General features: G+C 43.3%; 1 protein-coding gene across 8 annotated transcripts in view; it reads right to left on the bottom strand.

Moving 5' to 3' along the window:
• PRKAG2 (protein kinase AMP-activated non-catalytic subunit gamma 2) overlaps positions 1-27925 on the bottom strand; it is a 383197-nt gene that overhangs the window by 21789 nt on the left and 333483 nt on the right. For all 8 annotated transcript variants that reach the window (XM_074946315.1, XM_074946314.1, XM_074946317.1 and 5 more), the window contains 3 exons: positions 25543-25601; positions 13744-13789; positions 1552-1606 (listed from right to left, as the gene is read on the bottom strand). In XM_074946315.1, the coding sequence (XP_074802416.1) occupies positions 1552-1606; positions 13744-13789; positions 25543-25601 (160 nt within the window). The remainder of the gene's footprint in view (positions 1-1551; positions 1607-13743; positions 13790-25542; positions 25602-27925) is intronic.

Genomic DNA, 27925 nt, shown 5'->3' with positions numbered 1-27925 from the left:
CAAAACGAATGCCCTCTATTCAAAAGAGAAACACACAGAGTGACAGTGCACAGTATTCCAACTCTCTTGCACTGGATGTATCTCAATCCTCAGTTGAAAGGATCACATCACAGGGAAGAGTGTTCACTTTCACTGTACACTCTTTCAAACTTTGGTTCTTTGAGACATCCGGCAATGCCAATTATAAAATGATTATTTTTTGTCAATAGTCTTTCAGGATGTGTACACTTGTCCACAAGAAATGGAGCCAAAATCACCATCTGATTAAACATATTGGGGGGGTGGGAAAAATGTTAGAGGGCAATAACTCTGATTGAATTTGAAATAGTGACCAAGAGATGAGAGGCTGTATGACATTAACAATTCCTTGAACATAAGAATGGCCATACTGGGTAAGACCAAAGGTCCATTCAGCCCAGTATCCTGTCTTCTGACAGTGGTCAATGCCAAGGGTCCCAGAGGGAATTAACAGAACAGGTAATCATCAAGTGATCCATCCTGTCACCCATTCCCAGCTTCTGGCAAACAGAGGCTAGGGACACCATCCCTGCCCATCCTGGCTAATAGCCGTTGATGGACCTATCCTCCATGAACTTATCTAGCTCTTTTTTGAACCCTGTTATAGTCGAGCCATCTAGTCTTAGGTTATGTCTATACTATAGCTGGATCGACGCTCCAGTGATCAGTGCACTGGATATTGATTTAGCGGGTCTAGCCAAATCGACTGCAGATCGCTTTCCGGTCGACCTCCATACTCCACCCCAAATGGGAAGCGTAAAGTAAGTCTACAGGAGAGAGCGTCTCCCGTCAACCCAGTGCGGTACAGACACCGCAATAAGTCGACCTAAGGTACATCGACTCCAGCTATGTTATTCACGTAGCTGGAGTAGCGTAACTTAGGTTGACTTACTGTGGTAGTGTAGACACAGCCTTACTCTTCTTGAAAGCACATTAGGAAATAGAAAATGTTAGTCTGACTGCAAGAAAAATAACTGATTACTCATTTTTAATGCAAGGTTAACCCTTGAAATACTGACATTTCCCAGACTGTTGGAACAAATGCTTAGGACATAATCAAAATACTAACTTTTTGGAGCTAACACTTCTTGCATCAGTAGCATGTATTTATTAGAGTAACACTTTAGACAAATGATTTTCCTTGTAATTAGGATTCGTGGAGTGATGTATGCAAGAATCATCTTCCCTATAGTATTTGCTTTCTCAGCTCAGATACGTATACAAGTTAAAATGCAGTCATGTCATTGGCCCCATCCCCTGCTTGACAAGTGCATTGAAGGGAATTAAGCAAGGGATTTTTGGAAAGCTCGGAAGTTGCTGTTACACTACAAGATATCCTATTGGACTCAATGCTGATTTTTGGAGAGTTCTTCCTTTGAGTCACTTAAATAAAAACATGCAGAGCCTTTCCATTCTTCGTTATCTTACTCTAGTTCACAAACTCAAATCCTGTTTCTCTTTAATATAGATAACGAAATCCCTAGTACTAATTCCAAGATCAGCACAATTTAGAAGCAAGCAACAGAAACATACCTTGCATCCGGGGAGATGTTCACTAAAGGCTTAAAAGTTTCTTGTAAATAAAGCTCTGTATTAAAAAACAAACATTTTTAAAAGTAAGTGTTTTAGCTACAAGGAAGTGGACAATTACTATGATGTGTATAACAACTCCCCACTACAAAATTAAATGGATAAGAAGTTACAAAGGCTCACAATGAGACAAACATCTAGAATTTTTTTTTTTTTTTTTAAGTTAAATAAATGTGCAGGGTTACTTTTGACAGTGAGCCCTCTACACTGAAGTTAAACGGATAATCAGCAAAGGGATCTAAAGGAGTTATTTAAACAAGAATTAAAGTAATGCAAAGAAGAGTATCACCACTTGGTGTTTTGTATTGCTATAATGATGTCATGAAGAGAAAATTCATCCATTGGATGAAGGCTTACAGTAACTGTGGTTCTTAGATGTGCTGTCTAGATATATATTTTCCACTCTTGGTGCACACATGCCCTATACAATTGAGATCAGAATCTTTTGGCCAGTAGACCTGACCTCACCCAGAAAATCTAAACTAGCTAACTGGTAACAAATCGTAATACCATCTGAGACCAATTTTGATCGCCTTTAAGATCATTTGGCCTGGCTCATCTTTCTCTCTGCAGAGAGAACAAAAAATGTAGGTAAGACCCTGGATGACCGTTCTATACAGATAAAATGAGAGTGCCCTCCATACACCTAAAGAGTTGAGTCTTGCTTCCCTTAGTTGGAATGTAGTTTAGGGAAGAACATTGATAGGATAAGAGGAAGTTTGAAGCCACTTTGGGGAGAAACTGTGGATTTGAGAACAAGCCTCTTTCCATGATAATCAGCCAGCCAGTATCCATGCTCTGAGATGTAGAGAGGCTGGGTCTAGATGCCCGTTGTTTGAGGCGGGGGGGGGGGGGGGGGGGAGAAACACGACACAGACTACATCTGGACTAATTGGCAATGTTAAAAGGAGACAGAATTGAAAATCTACAAGGTCTGGGTATCAGAATTGCCTGGGCCAAACTGATGCTATCAGGATCATTACTGCAGACTCTTGTTTTAGATTCTTTAAAACCCTCAGTATCAGAGGATACACATACATCAGACCTGGGATCCATGAAATGAGAATGTGTCTGAGTGTGGTCCCAGGTTCAGACCCCTCAGAGCAACTGGTGGGATATTTCCTGTTTGTGCTTGTGGTAAACAACCCCACCTGTGAAAGACTGAATTATAAAGAGTCTTACTCATGCTTTTCTGAAAACTGCCTGCTCAAGTGATCTGGCTAGTCCTGGTAGGTGAATAACTATCAGGGTATGTCTACAGTACAAAATTATTTTGAAATTATTCTCTTCGAATTTTCGGAAGCTATTTTATACATTCAGTCTTCTGTGTCCCCACTAAAGCGCGTGAATTCGGCAGATTGCGTCCACAGTACCAAGGCTAGCATCGAATGTCGGAATGGTGCACTGTGGGTAGCTATCCCACAGTTCCCACGGTCCCCGCCACCCATTGGAATTCTGGGTTAAGCTCCCAGTGCATGATGGGGCAAAAACATTCTCGCGGGTGTTTCTGGGTGTGTGTCATCAGAAAGCTATGGCAGACCATTGTTTTGTGCCTTTCTGGCATGTAGACGCCATACTGCTTTCAGCAGACGGTGCACCGCTGCTCTCCTGCTACTATGAATCCACCTCTCCAACTCAACTGTGCTCGGCCATCGTGAACCGAGCAGCACAGCTTCCGCCGCCAACTCTGCTCTTCCACTATTGCCACGCTTCCGAGCTTCTCCATGTTGTCTGTCCTGGGCTCCCACCTCCCTGAAAGCCACAGAAGACAACCATTTTCAGCTGTTGTTCAGCTACCGTGAACAGAACAGCACAGCTTCCGCTGCCACTCTGCTCTCCTACATTTCGCGCCCTTTTTCCAGGATTAGCCATGCAGGCGCCATAGCCATGGAGCCCGATCAGATCTCCGCTGCAGTTTTGACCATTGTAAATATCTCGCACATTATCCAGCAGTATGTGCAGTACCTGCAAAACCGGGTGAGGAAGCAACGACGACAACGCGATTACTGATGAGGACATGGACACAGACGTTCCTAGAAGCATGGCATGTGGCAATTGGGAGATCATGGTGCTGTTGGGCCAGGTTCATGCTGTGGAACGCCGATTATGGGGCCGGGAAACAAGCACAGACTGGTGGAACTGCATAGTGTTGCAGGTATGGGATGATTCCCAGTGGCTGAGAAACTTTCGTATGCGTAGGGCCACTTTCATGGAACTTTGTGACTTGCTGTCCTCTGCCCTGAAGTGCAAAGACACCAAAATGAGAGCCGCCCTCACAGTTGAGAAGCAAATGGCCATAGCCCTGTGGAAGCTTGCAATGCCCGACAGCTACGGGTCAGTCGGGAATCAGTTTGGAGTGGGCAAATCTACTGTGGGGGCTGCTGTGCTGCAAGTAGCCAACGCAATCATTGACCAGCTGCTATCAAGGGTAGTGACTTTGGGAAATGTGCAGACTATTGTGGATGGCTTTAATGCGCTGGGGTTCCCTAACTGCGGCGGGGCGATAAACGGAATGCTTATCCCTATCTTGGCCCCAGAACACCGGGGCGGCCAGTACATAAACCGCAAGGGGTACTTTTCCATGGTGCTGCAAGCACTGGTGGATCACAAGGGACGTTTCACTGACATCAACAGGAAAGGTGCAGGACGCTCGCATCTTCAGGAACTCTGGTCTGTTTGAACAGCTGCAGGAAGGGACTTACTTCCCAAACCAGAAAATTACTGTTGAGGATGTTGAAATGTCTATAGTTATCCTCAGGGACCCAGCCTACCCCTTAATGCCATGGCTCATGAAGCCATACACAGGCATCCTGGACAGTAGTAAGGAGCAGTTCAACTATAGGCCGAGCAAGTGCAGAATGGTGGTAGAATGTGCATTTGGACATTTGAAAGCGCGCTGGCACAGTTTACTGACTCGGTTAGATCTCAGCACAACCAATATTCCAATTATAATTGCTGCTTGTTGCGTACTCCACAATATCTGTGAGAGTAAGGGGGAGACGTTTATGGCGGGGTGGGACATTGAGGCAACTCGCCTGGCAGCCAGTTTCGCACAGCCAGACAACATGGCAATTAGAAGAGCGCAGCAGGGCGCGCTGCACATCAGAGAAGCTTTGAAAGCCAGTTTCATGACTAGCAAGGGTACGGTTTGAGAGTTGTATTTGTTTCTCTTAAAGTTACCCACCCCCTATTATATATATAAAAATAAATAAATAAATAAATAGTCACAATTGTTTAAAAGCCGTTCTTTATTATTAGTTGCACAAAACACTGAGACAAATCAGAAGCTAGATGGGGAGGAGGAGGGAAGGACAAGTTCAGAAACCAAATCAAAATTTAGGATATGCCAGCTTTCTGCTGCTTGTGCAATCCTCTGGGGTTGACTGTGTGGGTCCCCGTAGCCTCCCCCTGTGTTCTTGGCCATCTGGGTGAGGAAGCTATGGAACTTGGGGAGGAGGCAGTATTCAGGGACTGCCGCGGCAGTCTGTGGTCTTGCTGTCTTTCCTGCATTAGATCCACCATACAGCGGAGCATGTCAGTTTGCTCCTCCATGAGCTTGACCATAGCATCCTGCCTGCACTCATCGCGTGCATCCCTCCTCTCTTCGTATTCATGTAACGCTTTATGCGACTCCGCAATTGTTTGCCTCCACACATTCAACTGGCCCTATCAGTGCAGGAGGACTGCATGAGCTCGGCAAACATGTTGTCCCGAGTTTGTTTTTTCTGCCTTCTAATCTGGACCAACCTCTGGGACAGAGTAGATAGGGGCCGCAATGAAACATTTGCACCTGCTGCAGGAGGAGAAAAAGGGAGGGTAGTATTTTAAAAGATCCCTTTGTTTTCTAAAATGTGACACAGTTTCTCAGTGAAACAGGCAATTCATAGTACACAGCACATATTCTTTCTGTACAAGGTCTCACTTTGCCTCCTATACTGAAGTGCCTGCCACTTTGGTGTGAGTAAGCCATCACATGCTGCCAGACAACAGAATTCAGCTTGCAGGCAGCCTGCGGGCTCTCTGGGATGATCACTTCACAGAACACCCTCCCTCACCCCCCCCATCCCTGGCAGGGCTCCGATGAGGCTCTGAACAGGGATGAGCCCTTTAAACTAAACGTGAACAGCCCAGCGTGGCTGGGTTTCCCCCCTCCCCCCACTGCGTGGCTCCGATCAAGCTCTCATTCACCAGAAGTGTCTTCTCCAGGGTCATGGTCTGGGAGCATGCTTTGGGAGTAGGGGGAGGCTATTGGCTCCAGCGTTAAGAATAGTTCCTGGCTAGGGGGGAAAACCGATTCCCCACTTGCCGCCTGCACACTGTCCTCTTCCTCCTCCTCCAAAAAACTCATCCTCCTCGCTCCGTGTTACTCCCCCCTTGCAGGCGTCCATGGACAGTGGTGGAGTAGTGGTGTCATCACCCCCCATAATTGCATGCAGCTCACGGTAGAAGCGGCACGTATGGGGCTGTGACCCAGAGTGCCCATTCGCCTCCCTGGCTTTTTGGTACGCTTGCCTGAGCTCCTTGATTTTTGGACGACACTGTTCTGTGTCCCTGGAGTAGCCTCTTTCCATCATGGCCCTGGAGACTTTAGCATACATATTTGTGTTCCTTTTTTTGGAACATAGTTCCTCCATAACAGATTCATCTCCCCAACACGCAATGAGATCCAGTACCTCACTTTCGGACCATGCTGGAGCTCGTCTGCAAATCCGGGACTGCATGGTTGCCTGTGATGGTGGACTGTGCTGATGGTCGCCTGTGCTGATGGTGACCAAACAGGAAATTCAAAAGTTCCTGGGGCTTTTACTGCCTATCTGGCTAGTGCATCGGAGTTCAGAGTGTTGTCCAGAGCGGTCACAAGGGAGCATTCTGGGATAGCTCCCAGAGGCCAATATCGTCGAATTGCGTCCACAGTACCTGTAACCCGGAACGACGATCTCGATTTTAGCGCTACTCCACTTGCCGAGGTGGAGTACAGAAATCAGCGTAAAGAGCCCTTTAAATTGAAAAAACTGGTTTGGTCATGTGGACGGAACCAGTTTTATTTTGAGGTAACTTGGCTAATTCCGAAATAATCGCGTACTGTAGACCAGGCCTCAGAGTGATCTGATGCTGGATGCACCAATTCCACAAGCAGACTAATTCCTAACAAGGAAGCTGATTGTGCTCCTCCTTGCCTGCTCACATATAATGCTGGGTGTGGTTTTGTCTCTCTCTCTCGCTCGCTATACCATTCTGCCTTGGATCAGAGGGAGAAACACTACACAAGCTGAACACATTGCCCCAAGTTCTAATATATTTCTGTGAAGAAAAGTCTCCTTTGAGGATCACAAACCTGGAGATTCATGTTGTCTAGATGTGCTCCCTAGCTAAGGATGAAGGAGTTGGTCACTACTGTTTTTGAGGACAGAGGTGGAGAAAATGGAACACTTCTACATACATGATTGGGATTCTTCCATCAACTGGAAATATTAGGACTTAAGGAATATGAACTACACATTTACTTTCATTGTATGAAAAAGTGGCTGAAGTAAAGTCTGGTATGTGGCATGACCAATGTGCATGAAGCCACATGAACTATCAACCTTAAACAATCTGGCCTGAGGTAAGTATGCCCTACCTGTTATGGAGTTCAGCAGTATCACAATAAGTTGTATTTTCTGGGTAAGCATCAAAGATGGACTTTTCCTTATTGATTTTGAGTTACAAGGTGGCAAAGAATTGTAGGGTGTGATGAATCACATCTTACCTGTTGCCATGAGCTCCCCCAAACAAGCCAGTCACTCAGGCAGGAACAAAATTTTATGTCTCCTTAAGTACGCTGCCATTAGATCCAAACTTTCTGTGAAAACCTTTGGGGCTGTTGATAACCCAAACGGAAAGACTCTGAACTGGAAATGTGAGCTCCCCAGTAGAAATCTCAGGAGCTTGTGTGGGCTGAGTGGATCAAAGCATGGCAATATGCATCTCGAAGGTGGAGACTCTAGAAATTGGATTACTGAGACAAGGGTAGCCATTTTGAACTTGCCCAGTTCTGGACTCAAGGAAACTCAGATTCCTTCACGGAGGCAGCATCCTATTTTTCAGTCCAAGGAAAAAGGAACAGAAACAACAACTTTCCCCCCTTTATTGAAGGGGCACTTCTACTGCCCCCAAAGTAGGACATCTCCTGATTTAATTCGCTTCTGAGAGGGATCACTGAAAAGGGATGGGGAATGTGGATGGAGGACAGGAAACATCTAAAATGCAACCTAATATCCAACCTCTACGATTTCCAGGATCCAAGAGTATGAGGCAATATTGGCCCAAGCTTCCCAAAAAAGAAAATAAACTGTGTCCAAATGAGATAGGGAAAGGGTATGTCGTTTTGGGAAGCTCTCAGTTAACCAAACAAACAAACACTGCTGCCCCTGAGAAAGAATGCAGTTCATCTGTGTATTCTTTGTTTCTTTCTCAGTGGTTCTTACAGTCTTTAGTATAGAGGCTAAAAAGGGGGCAGGAGGAACCTGCCTTGAATAGGGCTCCTAAACTGCTTTTCTTCAGGGTTGTGGGGTGTGTAGACCTAAGAACCCAAGTGTAGCCCGGGAGTCCTTTGATGAGCACAACACATCTGTCTTTCTGCTGAACAGATCAAAACCCTTAAAAAGGAGGTTTCCTATAGCAATCTGTATTTCTTTGAGAATCTGTGAGGACTGTATTCAAAATGCCTCCACCTCATTGTCATAGATGTTGCCATCAATCTTGCCACAGTGTCTGATGCAATCAATTGCTGCCTGTACGGAGTTCTGAGCTATTAGTTAACTTTCTGAAATTAAGGCTCTTATTTCCTCTCTAGAACTCCTGTGGTAGTCTATCAGTAAAAGTCCAATACTTTATACCAATTGATGTACTCATACTTGGCAAGGAGTGCAGAGTAGTTGGCTATCTAAACTGGAGGCTGGCAATGATATAGCTCTTCCTTCCGAAGAGATACAGCTTGGACTGTTTTTCCTTATGTGTTGCCTTGGAGCTTTGCTGGTTTGGGCTCTCTTGGGCAGCAGTTACTACAAGGGATCTAGATGTGGGAGGAAAGTAAAAATACTGAAATCCTGAGGATAGTCCTGGTACCTTCTCTCTACCTGTTTTAGGTTTCAGTGGAACAGATGTAGGAGTCTGCCATAAGCACTGTGCATGTTATAACAGACTTCCCTATGTGGCACAGAGAGTCTATCTGGCCTTCAGGTGCACAGGATGTGTAACTGTTTATGGGATTTCTCTTGCACTAACTCAGCTGTAATGCCTAACAGCTCTGCCATCTGACAAAGAAGGTCCTGAAAAGCCTTGTAGCTGTTGGGGTGATGGAATAGATGGGACCATAGCTTTGTCAGGGGATGACAATGAAATGGCAGCAGGGGCAAGTTCAGCTGACTGATTATTTTTTCATCAGAAACTTGTAATAGTTGAGGATCAGCAAGTGACATCTGGGATTGCTAACGCTGTTGGACCTTCAAGGAGGGAGATGGGCCCTGGAGGTGGCAGAGGAAGGTTTTCTGGTGTGATGGAAGCCCCATGGTGCCCACAAGGGCCACGAATGACAGCTATAAGCAAAATGAGTTGGGGGCCACAGGGAAGGTACCAGGTTCTCTCCTTATATCCCCTACATCTACTAGGGTAAATTTTGATCCTTGGACTCCTTATTGGATGCAGAAGGGTCAGATAAGAGAGATCTTGGAGTATGTGAATGAACCCTCCCCAGTGTGGTCTGAAGTGGATAAGAAAGAACACTTTTCTTCCAGTAGCGGATCTGATTTGGGAGGCATCCCAGGGCCTGATCTAGGAAAATCTTTAGATGATACAGAAGACCTACTCAGTACTGAGGAAATGTCAGTGCTGCATACCGATAAGGGAATCTCCACAACCAAAGGTAACAACTGTGACTTAGGGAGGGCAGACAAAAGTAGATTCCCCCTTCTCCCCTTGCCCTCCCCCGAGTATAGTGAATCTCTGTCTCGGGACAGTTAGTACCAGAAGCAACAATTTTGAAAGTTAGGAAGTCACTGGTACAGGAACAGTAAAAGCCTTGATGTCAGTACTGAGCGTCCCAAAGGCAGTGCCATGGAGTGCATATGGGAGACTGTTTGAGGGTGCTCCTTATCTGGTACTGGTGTACAGATTCTTTTTGGGTGACAGGGGATCCCAACTCCAGCTTTGTACCAGGAAGGCTGAGGTGATTTATGCCTTTTTGCAAGGTTCCTAACATGAAGACCTGTATATATGCTCTTTAGAATCATAGAATATCAGGGTTGGAAGGGACCTCAGGAGGTCATCTAGTCCAACCCCTTGCTCAAAGCAGGACCAATCCCCAACTAAATCATCCCAGCCAGGGCTTTGTCAAGCCTGACCTTAAAAACCTCTAAGGAAGGAGATTCTACCACCTCCCTAGGTAACGCATTCCAGTGTTTCACCACCCTCCTAGTGAAAAAGTTTTTCCTAATATCCAACCTAAACCTCCCCCACTGCAACTTGAGACCATTACTCCTTGTTAAGAGTGGTGCTGTATCCTACCCAATCAGTCATTCAAGAGGACTTGGTAATAATAGCAGCAGAAGAATGCTTCAGAGGAGGAGTTCTAGAGCTGGCCATTACATCCAGACTTATTGGGTACTTCTGGTGGAAGACTTCTCAGATCTGGGTAAATTTCGTTTACCTGGATCAGAGGCAGATCTCATTGATTTGTCCAGCAGATAAAATTTTTAGGTGAGTCCAGGGCTGGCTCTAGGCACCAGCAAAACAAGCAGGTGCTTGGGGTGGCACATTTCTAGGGGCGGCATTCCGGCGCCGGCCATGCCTCCCCTAGAAATGTGCCCCCGCCCCCCCAGCTCGCCTCTACTCCCTCCACTCTGCCTCCACCTGCTCCCCTGAGCGCGCCACCGCTGCTCCGCTTCTCCCCACCTCCCTTTCGCGTGGCAAGCCTGAGAGGGAGGAAGGGAGAAGCCAAGCAGTGGCGCACTCAGGGGAGGTGGCGGTGGTGGAGCAGAGGTGAGCTGGGGTGGGGAGTGGTTCCTCTACCCCACCCCCATTACTTCCTGTGCTCCCCCCCCCCCACCTTCACTCACCTCCGCTCCGCCTGCACCCTTGAATGCGCTGCCTCTCCCTCGCCTGAGATGGAGGGGGGAGAAGTGAAGTGGAGTGGCGGCGTGTTCAAGGGAGCAGGTGGAGCGGAGGTGAGCTAGGGCGGGGGGTTGCAGGGTAGGAGCCGCAGGAAGCAATGGGGGGGGGGGGGGGAAATGCGGCATGCCGAGGGGAGGAGGCGGGGCCGGGGATTTAGGAAAGGGATTGGGAAGGAGACAAAAAAAAAAGCAGGGGTGGGCAAAAAATTTTTTGCTGGGGCAGCAAAAATCCTAGAGCCAGCCCTGTCTCTCACACCTTTTCAGTGTGTTTAGAAAATGACTGACAAACAGTGCGTGTGTCAGTAATATGCCCCTCTCTCAGGCATAACAGGCATCTTGTATGTCCATCACTGAGGGACACAGCCACCTCACAAGATGGGCAATATTTGCACCACCGATATTTTTGCTCAACCATAAGGGCTGTAGCTTGATACCAGGCAATGAAAAGCACTATTACCCAGAACAGAAGCCTATTAACAGGGGCGACGAGTTGTATGGGCTGGTGATGCCCGGGCTCCAGCAATATTCAGGGCCCAGGCTCCACAAATGTTTGGGGCCGGGTCTCTCCCCGGGCCCCGCCTGCTGCCCTCCCCCCGCTGAATGTCCCCCGGCCCCCACTTGCTGCCCCTGTGCGCCCTCCTTGGGTCCCGGAGCGTCCCTGCCTCTCCCCTGCAGCTCCAGGCTGACTCTGCTCTGTTGGTTCCCGGCATCAACTGCCACCGCAGGGTCCTAGTGCCCCCCACCCACTAGTGGCAGGGCAGGCTGCCCTTACCCTGCCCTTCCACCTCTGACCCTTACGTTTTCCAGTAGGCCCCTCCACCAGCACCGGGGGGCCCCCCCCGCCCGTAATCACTGCTCCTGGGCAAGGGGCAAGCCCCATCCCTAACCCCCAGTGAGGCTACAGTGAGGGGCAGCAGCAGGGGAGGAGGCTCACATGTCATGGCAGCCCAACCCCCACCCCAAGGGAGGCGAGGGGGCTTCCTGGACCTGAGAGGGGCCCTAGGAGCACGTGCAGTGACAGTGGTGCAGGGTGAGTGTGCTGCCAGGAGGGAGAAGGGAGCCCCTCCCCCAGAGCTCACTGCTGCCGGCGGGGAGAGGGCCGGGGGAAGTCCTCCTCTCTGGCCCCAGCCCCGGGGCAGCCTGCCTGCACTCCTCAGCCCCACCCCAGAGCTCACACTCCCAGTCAGAGCCCTCACCCCCCCCCCCCCGCACCCATACCTTCTGCCCTAGCCCTGAGCCCCTCCCACACTCCAAACCCCTCATCACTGGCCCCAGCCAGAGCCCTCATTCCCCAGCACCCTAACCCTCTGCCCCAGACCCCTCCTGCATCATGAACCCCCGAGCCCCACCTCTGCACCCCCTCCCACCTCCAACTCCCTCCCAGAGCATGCACTCCCTCCCCCTTCCCACACACCCCCTCCTACACCCCCACTCCTTGCCCCAGCCCAGAGCCTGCACCCAAACTCTATTTCAGAGCCTGCACTCCCACCCCGTCCCACACACCCTCTCCTGCCCCCAAATTCCCTCCCAGAGCCTGCACCCAAACTCCGTCCCACAGCCTGCACCCCTCACCCCATCCTGCACCCCCACCCCCTGCCCCAGCCCAGAGCCTGCACCCAGCACCCAAACTCCATCCCAGAGCCTGCACCCCAGACCCCATCCAAACTTCCTCCCAGAGCCCAACCTCTCACCCCTTTTGTACCCAAACGCCCTCCCAGAGCCTGCACCCCAATCCTCTGCCCCAGCCCAAGGCCTACACCCCAGACCTCCTCCCCCCACACAAACTCCCTCCCAGAGCCTTAGGCAGGTGGGGGGTGGAGTTTGGGTGGGCGGAGTTTGGGGAGTAGGTTCTGGGCACCACCAAAATTTCTACAAACCTGCCACGCCTGCCTATTAAAACCTATCTATCATAAATACCAAGACCTATACTAAGATAACCACACACACACACACACACACACACACACACAATTTGTTTTAAGCTTGCAAGAGAAACTACAAGCAGCATCACTCTTCCTCACAGCCTTGGGTGGGCTGTAAGGAGGAACTAAGGGTCAGCTGGCCCCAACATGCTGATCTTGAGTGCACATGCACCAAAGGTGGATTTTATATTTAGATATATGAGAAACAAACACTAAGAACTTTCAGCTGGTGATTTTTAGAAGACTAAGTTAATCAACTTATTTGATTTTCAATTTTTTGCTTGACTCCTTTATATCGGTATGAACTGATGTTAAAATGTTGTATGACAATCATCTCCACACAACATCATTAAATGTTAGCTTACAATTCCTTTTCCAAGTTGCCATTTTTAAAAGGTAACTAGCGCATGACTATAAAAATATATTTGAAACTGCTACCACAACTTGTTAACATAAATCTGGAAAAAGCAAGCAAGCAACCAACCGATGGCTACATTCCACAAAGTGTGTTTAAAACAGTAGGAAAGATTTTAAAAATCATAGGCAGTTGGAGAGTGTTTATATTTAGGAACAGTTCATTAAGTGGCATGAAGTTAACAAAGTCCTTCTCAAGCTCTCACACAACGATTAGTTATAGCTCACAATGTGACTGTCAAAGCAGGATACTGTAATATTGATTGTGAAGCTGTCATTGGGAGAAGGTACAGTATATAACCCCACCAAGATCCAAACAAGTTAGTTTAAGATTTACTCATATAAAAGATACTTGTGTTTAAAAAAAAACCAAAAAACAAAAAACGACTTCTATGAAAGTCGTCTGAAAACAGGACCTCTTTCACTAGAGTTTATTATTACCACCACCATCACCACCACCAATACAGACAGGATTATTATTTCAAGTGCAAAATAAACAGTGTGAGCAAACAGACTAACGCTAAATATTTCCTGTTTTCATTCAAGTATCTTAGTAAGAGACAGATTAAGAGATGAGTAACCAAAACACAATTTTCGGAGATTAAGTTTCCTTAAGAGGCATCAATGGATCTTAACAGAAGTGTTCTCACCCCTCCATGTTTCAATCTTGTGCTCCTCCAATTCATAGATCTGAACCTACAATGAAAACATGAAAGTCTATAATGCTTTAAACATTGTCCAATCACAACCAAAAGAATGTTAGGTTTTTAACAATAACTTTCAGATCTGAATTATTCCCTTCAGTTTTACTGCAGATTCACCACTGCATAAAGTCAAAGTTGGTCATAATTCTTGAAATACACTGGCTCAGTGAAGAGCAACACTTACTGGCACTAACACACAGGAAACAAGAGCAACACTTCCCAGCACTAGGTTTAAAAAGACATATACCAAGTGATTATAGCATCTTACAAAAAAGCGCACAAGCTCCCCCAATTTAAAAAAACCCTTTGAAGGTCACTTTTAAAGGAAAATTGAACAGTGTTTATCTGTACGAAGTCATTGAAAAGACCCAGTAATGAAGGATAAAAGTGTGAATTACAAAACTGAGATAAATGCTTTTTCCTCTTTGTGACAGTACTGACCCAGCACTCTACTGAGCTAACAAACCATTCCTTCTGGAGTGGACTTAATTGGGAGATGGGTGCTCAATGACTTAATTAGGCAGAAGGCTGACAACCTAATGAGAACAATGAACCCCTGAGCTGGGAAAAATTAGAAGATAGCAAGGAAGTGCAAGGGGGAGGCTAACAGGAGCCTGGGGATACTGGATCTTTCCCTCTCCCTCCACAGGAAGTGGGCTAAGGGGCAAGTTTATGTGCAGCAATATATAAGTGCACAAGGCTGTACTAATGAACTGGTGGAGGGGACCTAATAAATAAAACACTGGTGCTTATAACCTTAGAAAGCGTTCAGCCTGTGTGTGTGGTGGTCCAAAAGGCAGAGAAGGTAGCCTTGTTACACCCTTAAAGGAATAACTGGGGACATGGCTGAATTTTTATTCTGTAAGACTTCATTTCCCCTTGTACAAGAGAAAGCATGAAGATAATGTTATGATTTTTCAACCACAGCTGGTGCTTTGTTCTCATTATTAAAACCTACTGAAGACCATATTTTTTCCCTCCCCAGCCTCTCTGTCACACTGTCCAATTTCTTGTTGCTCAGATGGCAACCTCCTGCAGCTCTGTCTCCAGACATTATATGACCTCCTCAAGGTTGTTAGTGGCTTTCTGCAATTCACTGACAGTTTCCTGAATATATTTTTAGCAGCTTTGTATGAGAACTCATTATTGCTAACTCATGATTACCACCTATAGAAAACTTTGTCTAGACATGTTAGTTTGCAGCTCAACAACAGCGACTGCCCTGGCTCTACTCTGGGCCAAGGCACCGCCACCCTTCTCATGAGTCATCTTCAGGTATTTCTGAGGCTTTAGTATTTAGATGCATTGGGCAAATCAGGATAGTTCATCTACTAAATTAAACCACTAAACTAATGGGGGCCACCCTCAGACATGATCATTCCTGCAATTGTCATCCCTTGAAATGTGCCAGAAGATGCTGACTAGTTGACACAGTCACTAGATTACCTAAAGGAACCATTTCTAGAAGCAATATAAAAGCAAGATATACATGTGAGTAAAACAAACTAGTTTTCAGGGTACTTGCAAACAGCAAAACAGGTGAGATATTTCAGCTTGATTCAGTCTAGCTTAGCTATCAGAAACCTTGTTAAAGGCTGATGAGATGAAGTTATACCTGTTATGACCACATTTTGAAGAGAATATTCCTAAAGGATTAAAACCTGGCTCAGGATTCAGAATATAGTTTGACTTTTGTTGATAGTTGCAGCAGATAGTTGTAATGCTTTCAGAAATTATAGGAATGCTTGTGGCAATGCAAAAGCCTTGAACTTTGTACAAATCCTTGGCAATGGTGTTTTGATGCCTTTATGCAAAATAGAAATGCACTTATTAGAGGTAAAAAAACTCCCCAACTTTCCTCAAATGGTTTAAAGAGGTTATCCAATACTTGCACAGTGGCACATGTTAGGCTTCAAAGAAAATTCAAGTGGAACGTATGTAAGTCACTTGTTGCATTAACACACAGGAGGAGAGGTTTTTACTGCCCTTAAAAATATACAAACCACAATGATTGTAAGATTTTCAAGCTTAATTCAAATCAGTGAAGTAACTCCAGCTTCACAAAATTAAGAGAATTCAGAGTATTTTAATTTAAATTTACAGTTACACTGGATTTGCATTCAGCTGCTACCTAAAGAAAAATCATTAATTTAGGGGCAGGTTCTTAACCCCTTACTTATCTTGAGTCATACCTTGCTATATAAGTAGTCCCATTGACTTCAATGGGGTTAACTTGTGCAAATGCAACCCAGTAAGAATAAGGGTTGCACAATCTGGTCCTAAGTGGTGTTATTAATTTTGCATGAATTTTAAAGACTGGTTTACAGTTATTTAAGAAAAATACATTAAGATAATTTATTTTTACTAGAACAGGAGCACCACAATAGTAAAATATACAGAGATTTTACAAATATTCCTGCTCATTTTGTAGGAAACTCTGTAGTAGCCATTTAGGATCAAATTCTGCCACCTTTACTCTGGCTGACTAGTCCCTTACTATGCAAGTAGCTCCATTTTAAATCTAGTCTATGGGACTACTTGTGGAATCAAGTGCTACATTTAAGAAAGGGGAGCAGAATTTGGCTCTGAGATAATATACTCTGTGCAAACAAACTGGTATTACCAAAAGCTGAGAATTAATATTACAATATGGAAACTACTACTTCTCAATGTACAGTCCCTCCAAATTGTTTTTCTAGTGTAAGTCACCAAGAAAAATTCTAGTTGTCAGTTTCTTAAAATGGTGACGGTAGCTTGTGTCAAACTCCTTGCAGCCAATACAGTAAATAAAATGCCTTGTGTTAACTGCAAAATGGAAGTGGGCTGACCAGTTTTGCAAAACCTCCTACTTCAACTGTGATTTTACAAAACAACAGATAATTGGGTAACAATACAAAAATGTGGGAGGTATTTTTTTTTTATAAAGTAAAGTAATCACGGATATGGGCAATCGGGACCTAGCAGCAGCAAGAAAATGGCAAGCACATGAGTGTATATGTAAACAAGATAGCGAATGAGAGTTTTAAAACATAGCTAGCTTCAGTAAAACTGAATGTCTGGAATTGATTGTTTCAAATTACTTTGGCTGAGTTCTATCACAAAACACAACAGACAGCAGCACACATGTAACTCAGTTACCATGTTTACATGATAAATAATATACATTCAGCTGTATTAGTGAATTTTTCATTTATCTATGTCTCTTTACAAAGCAAACAGAAGCTCTCAGTGTATACACTCCTTTCAGTGTATTCTCTGAGCTCTACAAAATAGCTATGAGCTGAAGAGCATCTTGTGTATTGGCTAGTCCTGGTCAGATCAATGTTCCATCTAGTCCACTATCCGGTCTTCCAACAATGGCCAGCACCAGACACTTCAGAGGGAATGAACAGAACAGGGCAATTATCCAGTGATCCCTGCCCTGTTATCGACTCCCAGCATCTGGCAAAAGTTTAGGGACATCCAGAGCATGGGGTTGTGTTCTGACCATCTTGCTGAACAGCCACTAAGAAACCTAACCTCCATGAACTTACCTAATTCTTTTTTTGAAGCCAGTTATATTTTGGCCTTCACAACAGCCCTTGGCAATGAGTTCTACATGTTGACTGTCCCTTGTATGAAGAAGTACTGCCTTATGTTAGTTCAAAACCTGCTTCCTATTAATTTCATTAGGTGACCCCTAGTTCTTGTGTTATGTGAAGGGCTAAAGAACACTTATTAACTTTCTCCACATCATTCATGATTTTATAGACTTCCACCATATTCCCCCTTAGTTATCTCTTTTCCAAGATGAACAGTCCCAATTTTTTGGATCACTCCTCATATGGAAGCTACTCCATACCCCTAATCATTTTTGTTGCCTTTCTCCATATTTTTTCAATTCTAATATATTTTTGTGAGATGTGGCAACCAGAACTGCACACAGTACTCAAGGTGTGGGCATGGCCATGAATTTATGTAGTGGCATTATAGTATTTACGGTCTTATTATTTATCCCTTTCCTAATGGTTCCTAACGTTGTTAGCTATTTTGATTGTCACTGCTCACTGAGCAGATGTTTTCAGAGAAATATCCATTAGGATTTCAAGATGTCTTTCTTGAGTGGTAATGGCTAATTTAGACCCCATCATTTTGTATGTATAGTTGGGACTATGTTTTCCAATGTGCATTACACATTGAGAATCTATTGATAGAGATTCTCTAGGTTTTAGTCAGGAGGAGAGGATGGAAGAGGATAAAGTATGGGCCAGATCAGACGAGAAACATTCACATAAAAAAAAATCTGACACATCAGAAAAGGGCAGACAAAGAAACAGTGACAAGTTTTTAAAGTGCTTGTACACAAATGCTAGAAGTCTAAATAATAAGGTGGGTGAACTAGAGTGCCTTGTGTTAAAGGAGGATATTGATATAATAGGCATAACAGAAACCTGGTGGAGTGAGGACAATCAATGGGACACAATCATTCTGGGGTACAAAACATATCAGAAGGACAGAACAGCTCATGCAGGGGGGAGGAAGGGGGCGCGTGCGGGAAGGGTGGCGCTATATGTGAAAGAAAATGTAGAATCAAATGAAGTAAAAATCTTAAATGAATCTACATGTTCCATAGATGGATAGTAATTCCATGCTCTAATAAGAATATAACAGCAGGGATCTATTATCGACCACCTGACCAGGACAGGGATAGTGACTATGAAATGCTAAGGGAGACTAGAGAGGCTACCAAAATAAAGAACTCAATAATAGTGGGGGATTTCAATTATCACCATATTGACTGGCTACATGTCACCTCAGGACGAAATGCAGAGACAAAATTTCTCAATACTTTAAATGACTGCTTCTTGAAGCAGCTGGTACAGGAACCCACAAGGGGAGAGGCAATTCTCGATTTAGTCCTGAGTGAAGCGCAGGATCTGGTCCAAGAGGTAACTATAACAGGACCGCTTGGAAATAGTGACCATAATATAATAACATTTAACATTTCTGTGGTGGGAAGAACACCTCAGCAGCTGTGGCATTTAATTTCAGAAAGGGGAACTATGCAAAAATGAGGAGGTTAGTTAAACAGAAATTAAAAGGTACAGTGACTAGAGTGAAATCCCTGGAAGCTTTCAAAGACACCATAATAGAGGCCCAACTTAAATGTATACCCCAAATTTAAAAAAACAAACAATAAAAGAACTAAAAAAGAACCACTGTGGCTTAACAACCACAAAAGAAGCAGTGAGAGATAAAAGGGCATCTTTTAAAAAGTGGAAGTCAAATCCTAGTGAGGTAAATAGAAAGGAGCATAAACACTACCAAATTAAGTGTAAAAATGTAGTAAGAAAAGCCAAAAAGGAGTTTGAAGAACAGCTAGCCAAAAACTCAAAAAGGTAATAAAATATTTTTTATGTACAGCAGAAACAGGAAGCCTGCTAAACAACCAGTGGAGCTCCTGGATGATCATGATACAAAAGGAGCACTTAAAGACAATCAAGTCATTGCGGAGAAACTAAATGAATTCTTTGCTTCAGTCTTCACGGCTGAGGATGTTAGGGAGATTTCCAAACCTGAGCCGTCCTTTGTAGATTTCAATATGTGACAATTCCTCAGATTTGTCACAGATTGAAGTGTCATTAGAGGAGGTTTTGGAATTAATTGATCAACTTAACAGTAACAAGTCACCGGGACCAGATGGCATTCACCCAAGAGTTCTGAAAGAACTCAAATGTGAAATTGTGGAACTATGGTTTGTAACCTGTCCTTTAAATCAGCTTCTGTACCAAATGACTGGAAGATAGCTAATGTAACATCAATATTTAAAAAGGGCTGTAGAAGTGATCCTGGCAATTACAGACCAGTAAGTCTAACGTCAGTACCAGGCAAATTAGTTGAAATAATAGTAAAGAATAAAATTGTCAGACACACAGAAGAACATAAATTGTTGGGCAAAAGTCAACATGGTTTCTGTAAAGGGAAATTATGTCTAATCTGTTAGAGTTCTTTGAAGGGGTCAACAAACATGTGGACAAGAGGGATCCGGTGGACATAGTGTATTTAGATTTCCAGAAAGCCTTTGACAAGGTCCCTCACCAAAAGCTGTTATGTAAATTAAGTTGTCATGAGATAAGAGGGAAGATCCTTTCATGGATTGAGAACAGGTTAAAAAGACAGGGAACAAAGGGTAGGAATAAACGGTAAATTTTCAGAATGGAGAGGGATAACTAGTGATGTTCCCCAAGGGTCAGTCCTAGGACCAAACCTATTCTACTTATTCATAAATGATCTGGAGAAAGGGGTAAACAGTGAGGTGGCAAAGTTTGCAGACAATACTAAACTGCTCAAGATAGTTAAGACCAAAGCAGACTGTGAAGAATTTCAAAAAGATCTCACAAAACTAAGTGATTGAGCAACAAAATGGCAAATGAAATTTAATGTGGATAAATGTAAAGTAATGCACACTGGAAAAAATAACCCCAACTATACATACAATATGATGGGGGCTAATTTAGCCACAGCTAATCAGGAAAGAGATCTTGGAGTCATCATGGATAGTTCTCTGAAGACATCCACGCAGTGCACAGCGGCAGTCAAAAAAGCGAACAGGATGTTAGGAATCATTAAAAAAGGGATAGAGAATAAGACAGAGAATATCTTATTGCCCTTATATAAATCCATGGTACGCCCACATCTTGAATACTGTGTACGGATGCGGTCTCCTCATCTCAAAAAAGATATGCTGGCATTAGAAAAGGTTCAGAGAAGGGCAACTAAAATGATTAGGGGTTTGGAACGGGTCCCATATGAGGAGAGATTAAAGAGGCTAGGACTTTTCAGCTTGGAAAAAAGGAGAGTAAGGGGGGATATGATAGAGGTATATAAAATTATGAGTGGTGTGGAGAAAGTGAATAAGGAAAAGTTATTTACTTGTTCCCATAATGTAAGAACTAGGGGCCACCAAATGGAATTAATGGGCAGCAGGTTTAAAACAAATAAAAGGAAGTTCTTCTTCACTCAGTGCACAGTCAACCTGTGAAACTCCTTGCCTGAGGAGGTTGTGAAGGCTAGGACTATAACAGGGTTTAAAAGAGAACTAGATAAATTCATGGAGGTTAAGTCCATTAATAGCTATTAGCCAGAATGGGTAAGGAATGGTGTCCCTAGCCTCTGTTTGTCAGAGGGTGGAGATAGATGGCACGAGAGAGATCACTTGATCATTACCTGTTAGGTTCACTCCCTCTGGGACACCTGGCATTGGCCACGGTCAGTAGACAGAATACTGGGCTGGACGGACCTTGATCTGATCCAGTATGGGCATTCTTATGTTCTTATGTATTTATCAACACTAAATTTCATCTGCCATTTTGTTGCCCAGTCACCCAGTTTTGTGAGATCCCTTTGTAACTCTTTCCAGTCAGCTTTGGACTTAACTATCTTGAGTAATTTTGTATCATCTGCAAACTTTGCCACCTCACTATTTACTCGTTTTTCCAGATCATTTATGAATACATTGAACAGCACTGGTCCCAGTACAGCTCCTTGAGGGACCCTGCTATTTAGAACTCATCTGTGAAAACTGAGGATTTATTCCTACCCTTTAGTTCCTATTTTTTAACCAGTTACTGATGGAGGAGATATCCTTCCCTCTTATCTCATGATGCCTACTTTGCTTAAGAGCCTTTAATGAAGACCTTGTCAAAGGCTTTCTGAAAGTCCAAGTACACTGTATCTACTGGATCACACTTAAACACATGCTTGTTGAGTCCCTCAAAGAATTCTAATAGATTGGTAAGGCATGAATTCCCTTTACAAAAGCAGTGTTGGCTCTTCCCCAACATATCATGTCCATCTATATGTCTGATAACTCTGTTCTTTACTAAAGTTTCAACTGATTTGCTTGGTACTGAAGTCAGACTTACTGGCCTGTGATTACCAGGATCACCTGGTAAAAAAATCCTTGTTACATTAGTTATCTGCCAGCCAACTGGTACAGAGGCTGATTTAAGCAACAGGTTACATACCACAATTAGTAGTTTTTCAATTTCATGAGTTCCTTCAGAACTTTTGGGTGACTACCATCTGGTCCTGGTGACTTATTACTGTTCAGTTTATCAATTTATTCCAAAACCTCCTCTACTGACACCACAATCTGGGACAGTTCCTCAAATCTGTCACCTAAAAAGCATGGCTCAGGTTTGGGAATCGCCTTCAGATCTTCTGCAGTGAAGACTGATGCAAAGAATTCATTTAACTTTTACGCAACAACATTGTCTTTGAGTGCTGCTTTAGCACCTTGGTCATCCAGTGATGCCACTATTGTTTGGCAGGCTTCCTGCTTATGATAAACTTAAAAAAATATTTGCAGAGTTTTTTTGTGTTATTTGCTAGTTGCTCTTCAAATTCTTTTTTGGCATGCTAACGATACTTTTACACTTGACTTGCCAGAGTTTATGTTCCTTTCTATTTTCCTCAGTAGGATCTGACTTCCAATTTTGGCCTTTAACTGCCTTTTACTCTATTGTTTAGCTATGGTAACTTTTTTTAGTCCTATTACTGCTTTTTTTATATGGGGTATACATATAGTTTGAGTCTCTATTACGGTACAGGTTGCAGGCCTTTCACTCTGTGACAGTTCCTTTTCATTTCCATTTCTAGCCTCCTCATTTGGGGAGCCTTCCCCTTTCTGAAGTTAAATGCTACTGTGGTGGGTTTCTCTGGTACTCCCCTCTACAAGGATGTTACATTTATTTACATTATGGTCGCTATTATTGAGTGCTTCAGCTACATTCATCTCTTGGACCAAATCCTGTGTGCCACTTAGGACTAAATCAAGAATTGCCTCTCCCCTTGTGGGTTTCAGGACTAGCTGCTCCATGAAGCAGTCATTAATGGTGTCTAGAAATTTTCTCTCTGCATCCCATCCTGAGGTGACATGTTCCCAGTCAATATGGGGACAACTGAAATCCCCCATTCTTATTTTGGCTTCTTTTTTTGTAGCCTCTCTAGTCTCCCTGAGCATTTCACAATCACCATCACCATTCTGGTCAGGTGGTCAGTAGTATATTTCTACTGCTATATTCTTATTATTCAAGCGTGGAATTTCTATCCATAGAGATTCTATGGTACTGTTTGATTCATTTAAGATTTTTACCTTATTTGACTCTATGCTTTCTTTCACATATAATACAACTCTTCCACCAGTGCGACCTTTTCTGTCATTTCGAAATATTTTCTACTGTGGTATTACCAAATCCCATTGATTATCATTGTTCTACCAAATTTCTGTGATGCTTATTATACAAATATCCTCATTTAATGCCAGGCACTCAAGTTCACCCATTTTAGTATTTAGACTTCTTGCATTTGTATATAAGCACTTACAAAATGTGTCCATATTTAGTTGTCTGCCTTCATGTGATGTAATGGAATGGGACTTTTCTTCATTTGACTGTTTCTCTTCAGTTCCTACCTATACTTTATCAACTTCTATCCTCTCCTCTTTACTAGACTAGGTAGATAGAATATCCTCTTTAATAAATCCTCTCCTAAGAGATGTTTCTGTCCGATCCATGTGCTCCTCTGCATCTGTCTACCTTCCCCCAGCCCTTAGTTTAAATAGGGCTTAGAGGAGTCTTTAATTTTACATGCCAGCAATCTAGTTCCATTTTGGTTTCGGTGGAGCCCATCCTTCCTGTGTAAGCTCTTCCTTTCCAAAAATTTTCCCCAGTTCCTAATAAACCTAAATCCCTGCTGCAAACACCATTGTCTCATCCACACATTGAGACCCTGCAGTTCTGCCTGTCTAAATGGCCCTAGGCATGGAACTACAAGTATTTCAGAGAATGCTGCCAGGGAGGCCGTGGACGTCAATCTCTTACCTAGCAACCTAAAATTGGCCTCCAGGACCTCTCCTACCTTTCCCTATGGCACAGATACCTATGTATATCATGATCACTGGCTCCTCTCCAGCATTACACGTAAGTCTGTCTAGATGTCTCAAGAGGTCTGCAACCTTTGCATCTGGCAGGCAATTTACCATGTAGTTCTTCCAGTCACCACAAACAACTATCTATATTGCCAATAATTGAATCCTCCATTACTATTACCTATTTCTTCCTAACAGGGGTCCTTGCACCTTGAGACGTATCCTTAGTATGAGAGGATACTATGACATCATCCAGAAGAAAGGTCCCAACCATGGGAGCATTTTCCTCCGCTCCAGCTTCATGTTCTCCTTCCCCAAGACTTTCATCCTCCTCAACAGCACAGAGACTGTCAGACTGGGGGTGGGACCACTGGTACTGTGTCCCAGAAAGTCTTGTCTACGTACATCTGTCTCCCTTTGCTCTTCTAGCTCAGCCACTCTGGTCTCAAGAGCCTGTCTCTCTGAGGGCTGCAATCTGCTTGCAACAAATGACTTCACCATTTTTTTTTTTTTTTTTTTAAAACGTAGGACAAATTTTGTAAGTAATTTATGGAACTAGTTTTTGCTTTTAGTTGATTTGCCCTATTAAAAAAACTCCTCGTAGGTTTTCCTTCCAGATCGTGGGAGACGCTGACCATGCCCAGTTATCTACAATGGATGGCTTATGTATAGGTCCCAGTTTTTAGTCCTTGCATGAGGGGATCCCACCCTTTGCAGGGCTTATGTCTCTGCTGATGGGGGATCAAAAGGGAAATAAATGTTCCAATGCACCCAAGAGTAACTTCTTCCCAGAGCCAACTCAAAGGGGAAAAGGCCAGCAGTACTTTCTTACTTCAGGGCTATTTAAGTAGCAGTTTTCTAGAAGTCCTTCTGGCTGGGTAGCTGAATTGGGCTCGCTCTGTCAGGCTTAACCAGGCAGTTCATTGCATTCCCCAGAGGGTTGGGGGAGGAGATCTCCTAGATGGGAATTCCCGCTATGGCTTCAGGAGTTGCTACAGCCATTTTCTGCTCAGGGTGACCTCTCCCCCTAGCTAACTGCAGTTTCCTCCTCTTTAAAGCCCTCCTCCTACATGACATGATTGTCAGAGCTGGAGAGGCGGGGCTAGCCCTGCACACAGAGCCTCTCTGGCACCTTCCTCATCAGTGTGCGATCTATATAACTCATCACTCCCCCCAATCTCACTTCTTTTTTTGTCCACCTGAATAATGTTGTATGTGATTGAACATGTGCAAATCACATATTTTGAATCAAATGTACAATAAAACCCTAAAAAACTATCGTCAACTATATTTTTAAGTACTTTTCACACTAAATCACTTTTACGTAGAATCGCTATTTTACACTCGGTTTAACTAGACCTTTTACAAAAACAAAAAATCTTAGTAGTAGTAGTATTATAATAATAGTGCCTAAAGTTCAAAACCAACCAAGATTCTGTATCTAGATCCAGCCAAGATGATGGCCCCACTGTGGCAGGCACCAAACACACACATAATACAAGACAGTCCATGCCTTGAAGAGTATAATTAGAAAAGACAAATGGGAAAGAAATGTTACCCACCTTTACAGATGGGAAACTGAGGCAGAGAGGGGCTAAGTAATTTGCCAAAGATCACAGCAAGTCTGTGGTAGAGCTGGAAATTTAACCGAGTCCCAGTCCAGTGCTTTGACCAGAAAGCCATCCTTTCCTCTCAAAAGCACAATAAAGCATTTCTATAGCAAGTTAAGCTTCTAAAGGTTGTACAAATATTAAATCAATTTTCAATGCTTTTGATTTGCATTTATACATGCTATGGTTGCTAATGATACAATTAAAGTCTGATATGGTACTTACCATTGGAGACTTATAGTATCTATGCAGTATATTAATGAAATCTGTAATTGTTAACATTCCTGTAACAAGTGGAAAAAATATAAGAACATTTAGAAAAGGCATCTTAAAATGATCTTAACTATGTTTTTATGTTTTTTAAAATATTTACTTCTAAATTGGTGTAGTTCACATTGTCGATTAATTGAACACAACATTTTAAGAGTTTTATAAATGGCCAATAATTTCAAAAGCGTGCACACTAAATTCTCTAAGTTAGCACTGACACAATGGACTATAACAGAAAGAACAGACTCTGTACTGGTAGAAGTTGGAACCGAACTCCTGGATCTGGATATTGCATCTGGCCCTTTTATCTAACAATTTTAGTCAAACAAACCCTGAACTAGGATTGCCTCCCTGCCTACATTTTTTTTTTTTTTTTTTTGGATGGGGATGCGGAGGAGATAAAGGGTTTCAAAATCCAATTATGCAGTTTGGGACTCAGGTCCGCCACTAGTCTCTTTTGTGAGTCAAACATTCACTTAAAGAAAATACAAGCAGTAGACAGATTCATAGATATTAAGACCGGAAGAGATTATGGTCATCCAGTCTGACCTCCTGTATAACACAGGCCAAAGAATGTCACTCAGTAATTGCTGCAGCAAGATCACAACTTCTGTTCGAACTGGAGCACATCTTCTGGAAAGCTATCCAGTTATAACTTAAAAGATTAAGTGACAGTTCATCATATCCTTAGGTGTATACAGGATAATGCAATTTCCGTCAGTAATACCAAGTTATCAAAAACATTTTACTGAAGTACTACAAACTGAACAAATATCATTCCACCTAACGGATTACTACTCCTACAACTGAACTTTTGAAAGACACATGAACAAGCATTCAGGGGAAAAATGTCAATTTCTAGAGGTCAACTTTAATTGACCAGAAATCTGAGATGAGCAGAAATCAAAACTCAGCATTGATCAAGGCACACAGTCCTTCATAAAATTACTAGTGCTTCCCATGGCTTTGAAATATTAAGTTCTTTATAATTTATTTCCAAGAACCTCTCAATCTACATGCCAGGTTACACAAAGTATTTATAAACAGTCACTATGATCCTGTTTTTCGAATGTGATAGTGACATAATGCTATATTCCAAAATTAGAGAAGTGTTAAAGAAAGCTGCTAAGGCTTCTAATTAGCAATATAAGAAGCCAAATGCATTTCTAGCCCTCTCAGGATGAGCCTCTATATTATAGCATTCTGTATTTAATGCTTTTTTGCTCTGCAATCCATACAGAACAGAATTTGAGATGTACATGTAGTCTGAACAGCTTACTGGGATATTAAAATAAGACAGTGAAAGAAATTAATTTAAAGGGAAAAAATTGGATTGTGTCTTTTTATGATGTAAAGAGACCTTTCAGGCCGCCTTTATTCACCACAAAGCAACACAAGAACATAAATCCAGTTTGTTTCTTCACATGTTACCTGCAATACACAAATTTGGGAGTTTTACTTTATCTATAGTAGACTCTGAAGCAAATCAGTAGTTGGGCTCGATGCTACATTTTTTTCTACGTACATCAAAGCCTTGGAGGAGAGTATCACCATGTTACTGTGCAGTCACACATGCATACTGGCAAGTGAGGACAGTGAAGAAGGTAACCATTCTGGTGGTAGACTTTTTGGCTAGCCCAGCTGTATGTATAGTAAACACTGCTTCCAATTTGAAGAATATTTTTATTGGGCTAGTTGGTCTTTATGTATATTAGTTAAGAGTGGAAAAGAAAATCTTTAAAAGTTGATGAAACACTACTCCTTCAGAATGGATAACTAGCATTACCCAGGCTACATCTCTTGAGATGATTTATACAAAAAACTGATAAGTAAGATTTTTAAAGCTTAATTTTTGCTGAGAATATTTACATATTTAAAATGTAAATGAAAGGGATTTGAAAGATGCCCTGAAAACCAGCTAGATTTTTAGGCTGGCATTTTCAGAAGAGCCTAAGGGAATTAGGTGTCCAATTCCCACTTAAAATCCATTGGCAGTTGGGTGCCTAACTCCCTTAGGTGCCTCTGAAAGTCCCTGTCTCAGTATTCTGCCTCTGAGGTCTCATGCTACACCCTCCAATTCCCAACCCCTGAAATGGTAAACATAAAATAAAGCAACCAACCACCTGGGGCCCCACATCTCACTGGTCAGGCTCACCTAGTATTTCCAAACCCAAGTGTTCTAAAAAGTCATGAGTCAGGCCCATCAAAATCGTGAAATTTCAAAAAGCGTGTGTTCTGGTTTTTGAGCTCTTGTGGTTCACGTCTTCAAGTTCTTGTCTGCAACCCATGAGATCTGGAACGTTACTTTCATTTAAAAATAAAAGTGGACATTCTCATG

Source organism: Natator depressus, chromosome 2 (genome assembly GCF_965152275.1).
Source record: "Natator depressus isolate rNatDep1 chromosome 2, rNatDep2.hap1, whole genome shotgun sequence".
NCBI classification, from domain to species: domain Eukaryota; kingdom Metazoa; phylum Chordata; order Testudines; family Cheloniidae; genus Natator; species Natator depressus.
The sequence above is the reverse complement of the archived record's forward strand: the minus strand, read 5'-3'. Positions and strand labels throughout refer to the sequence as shown.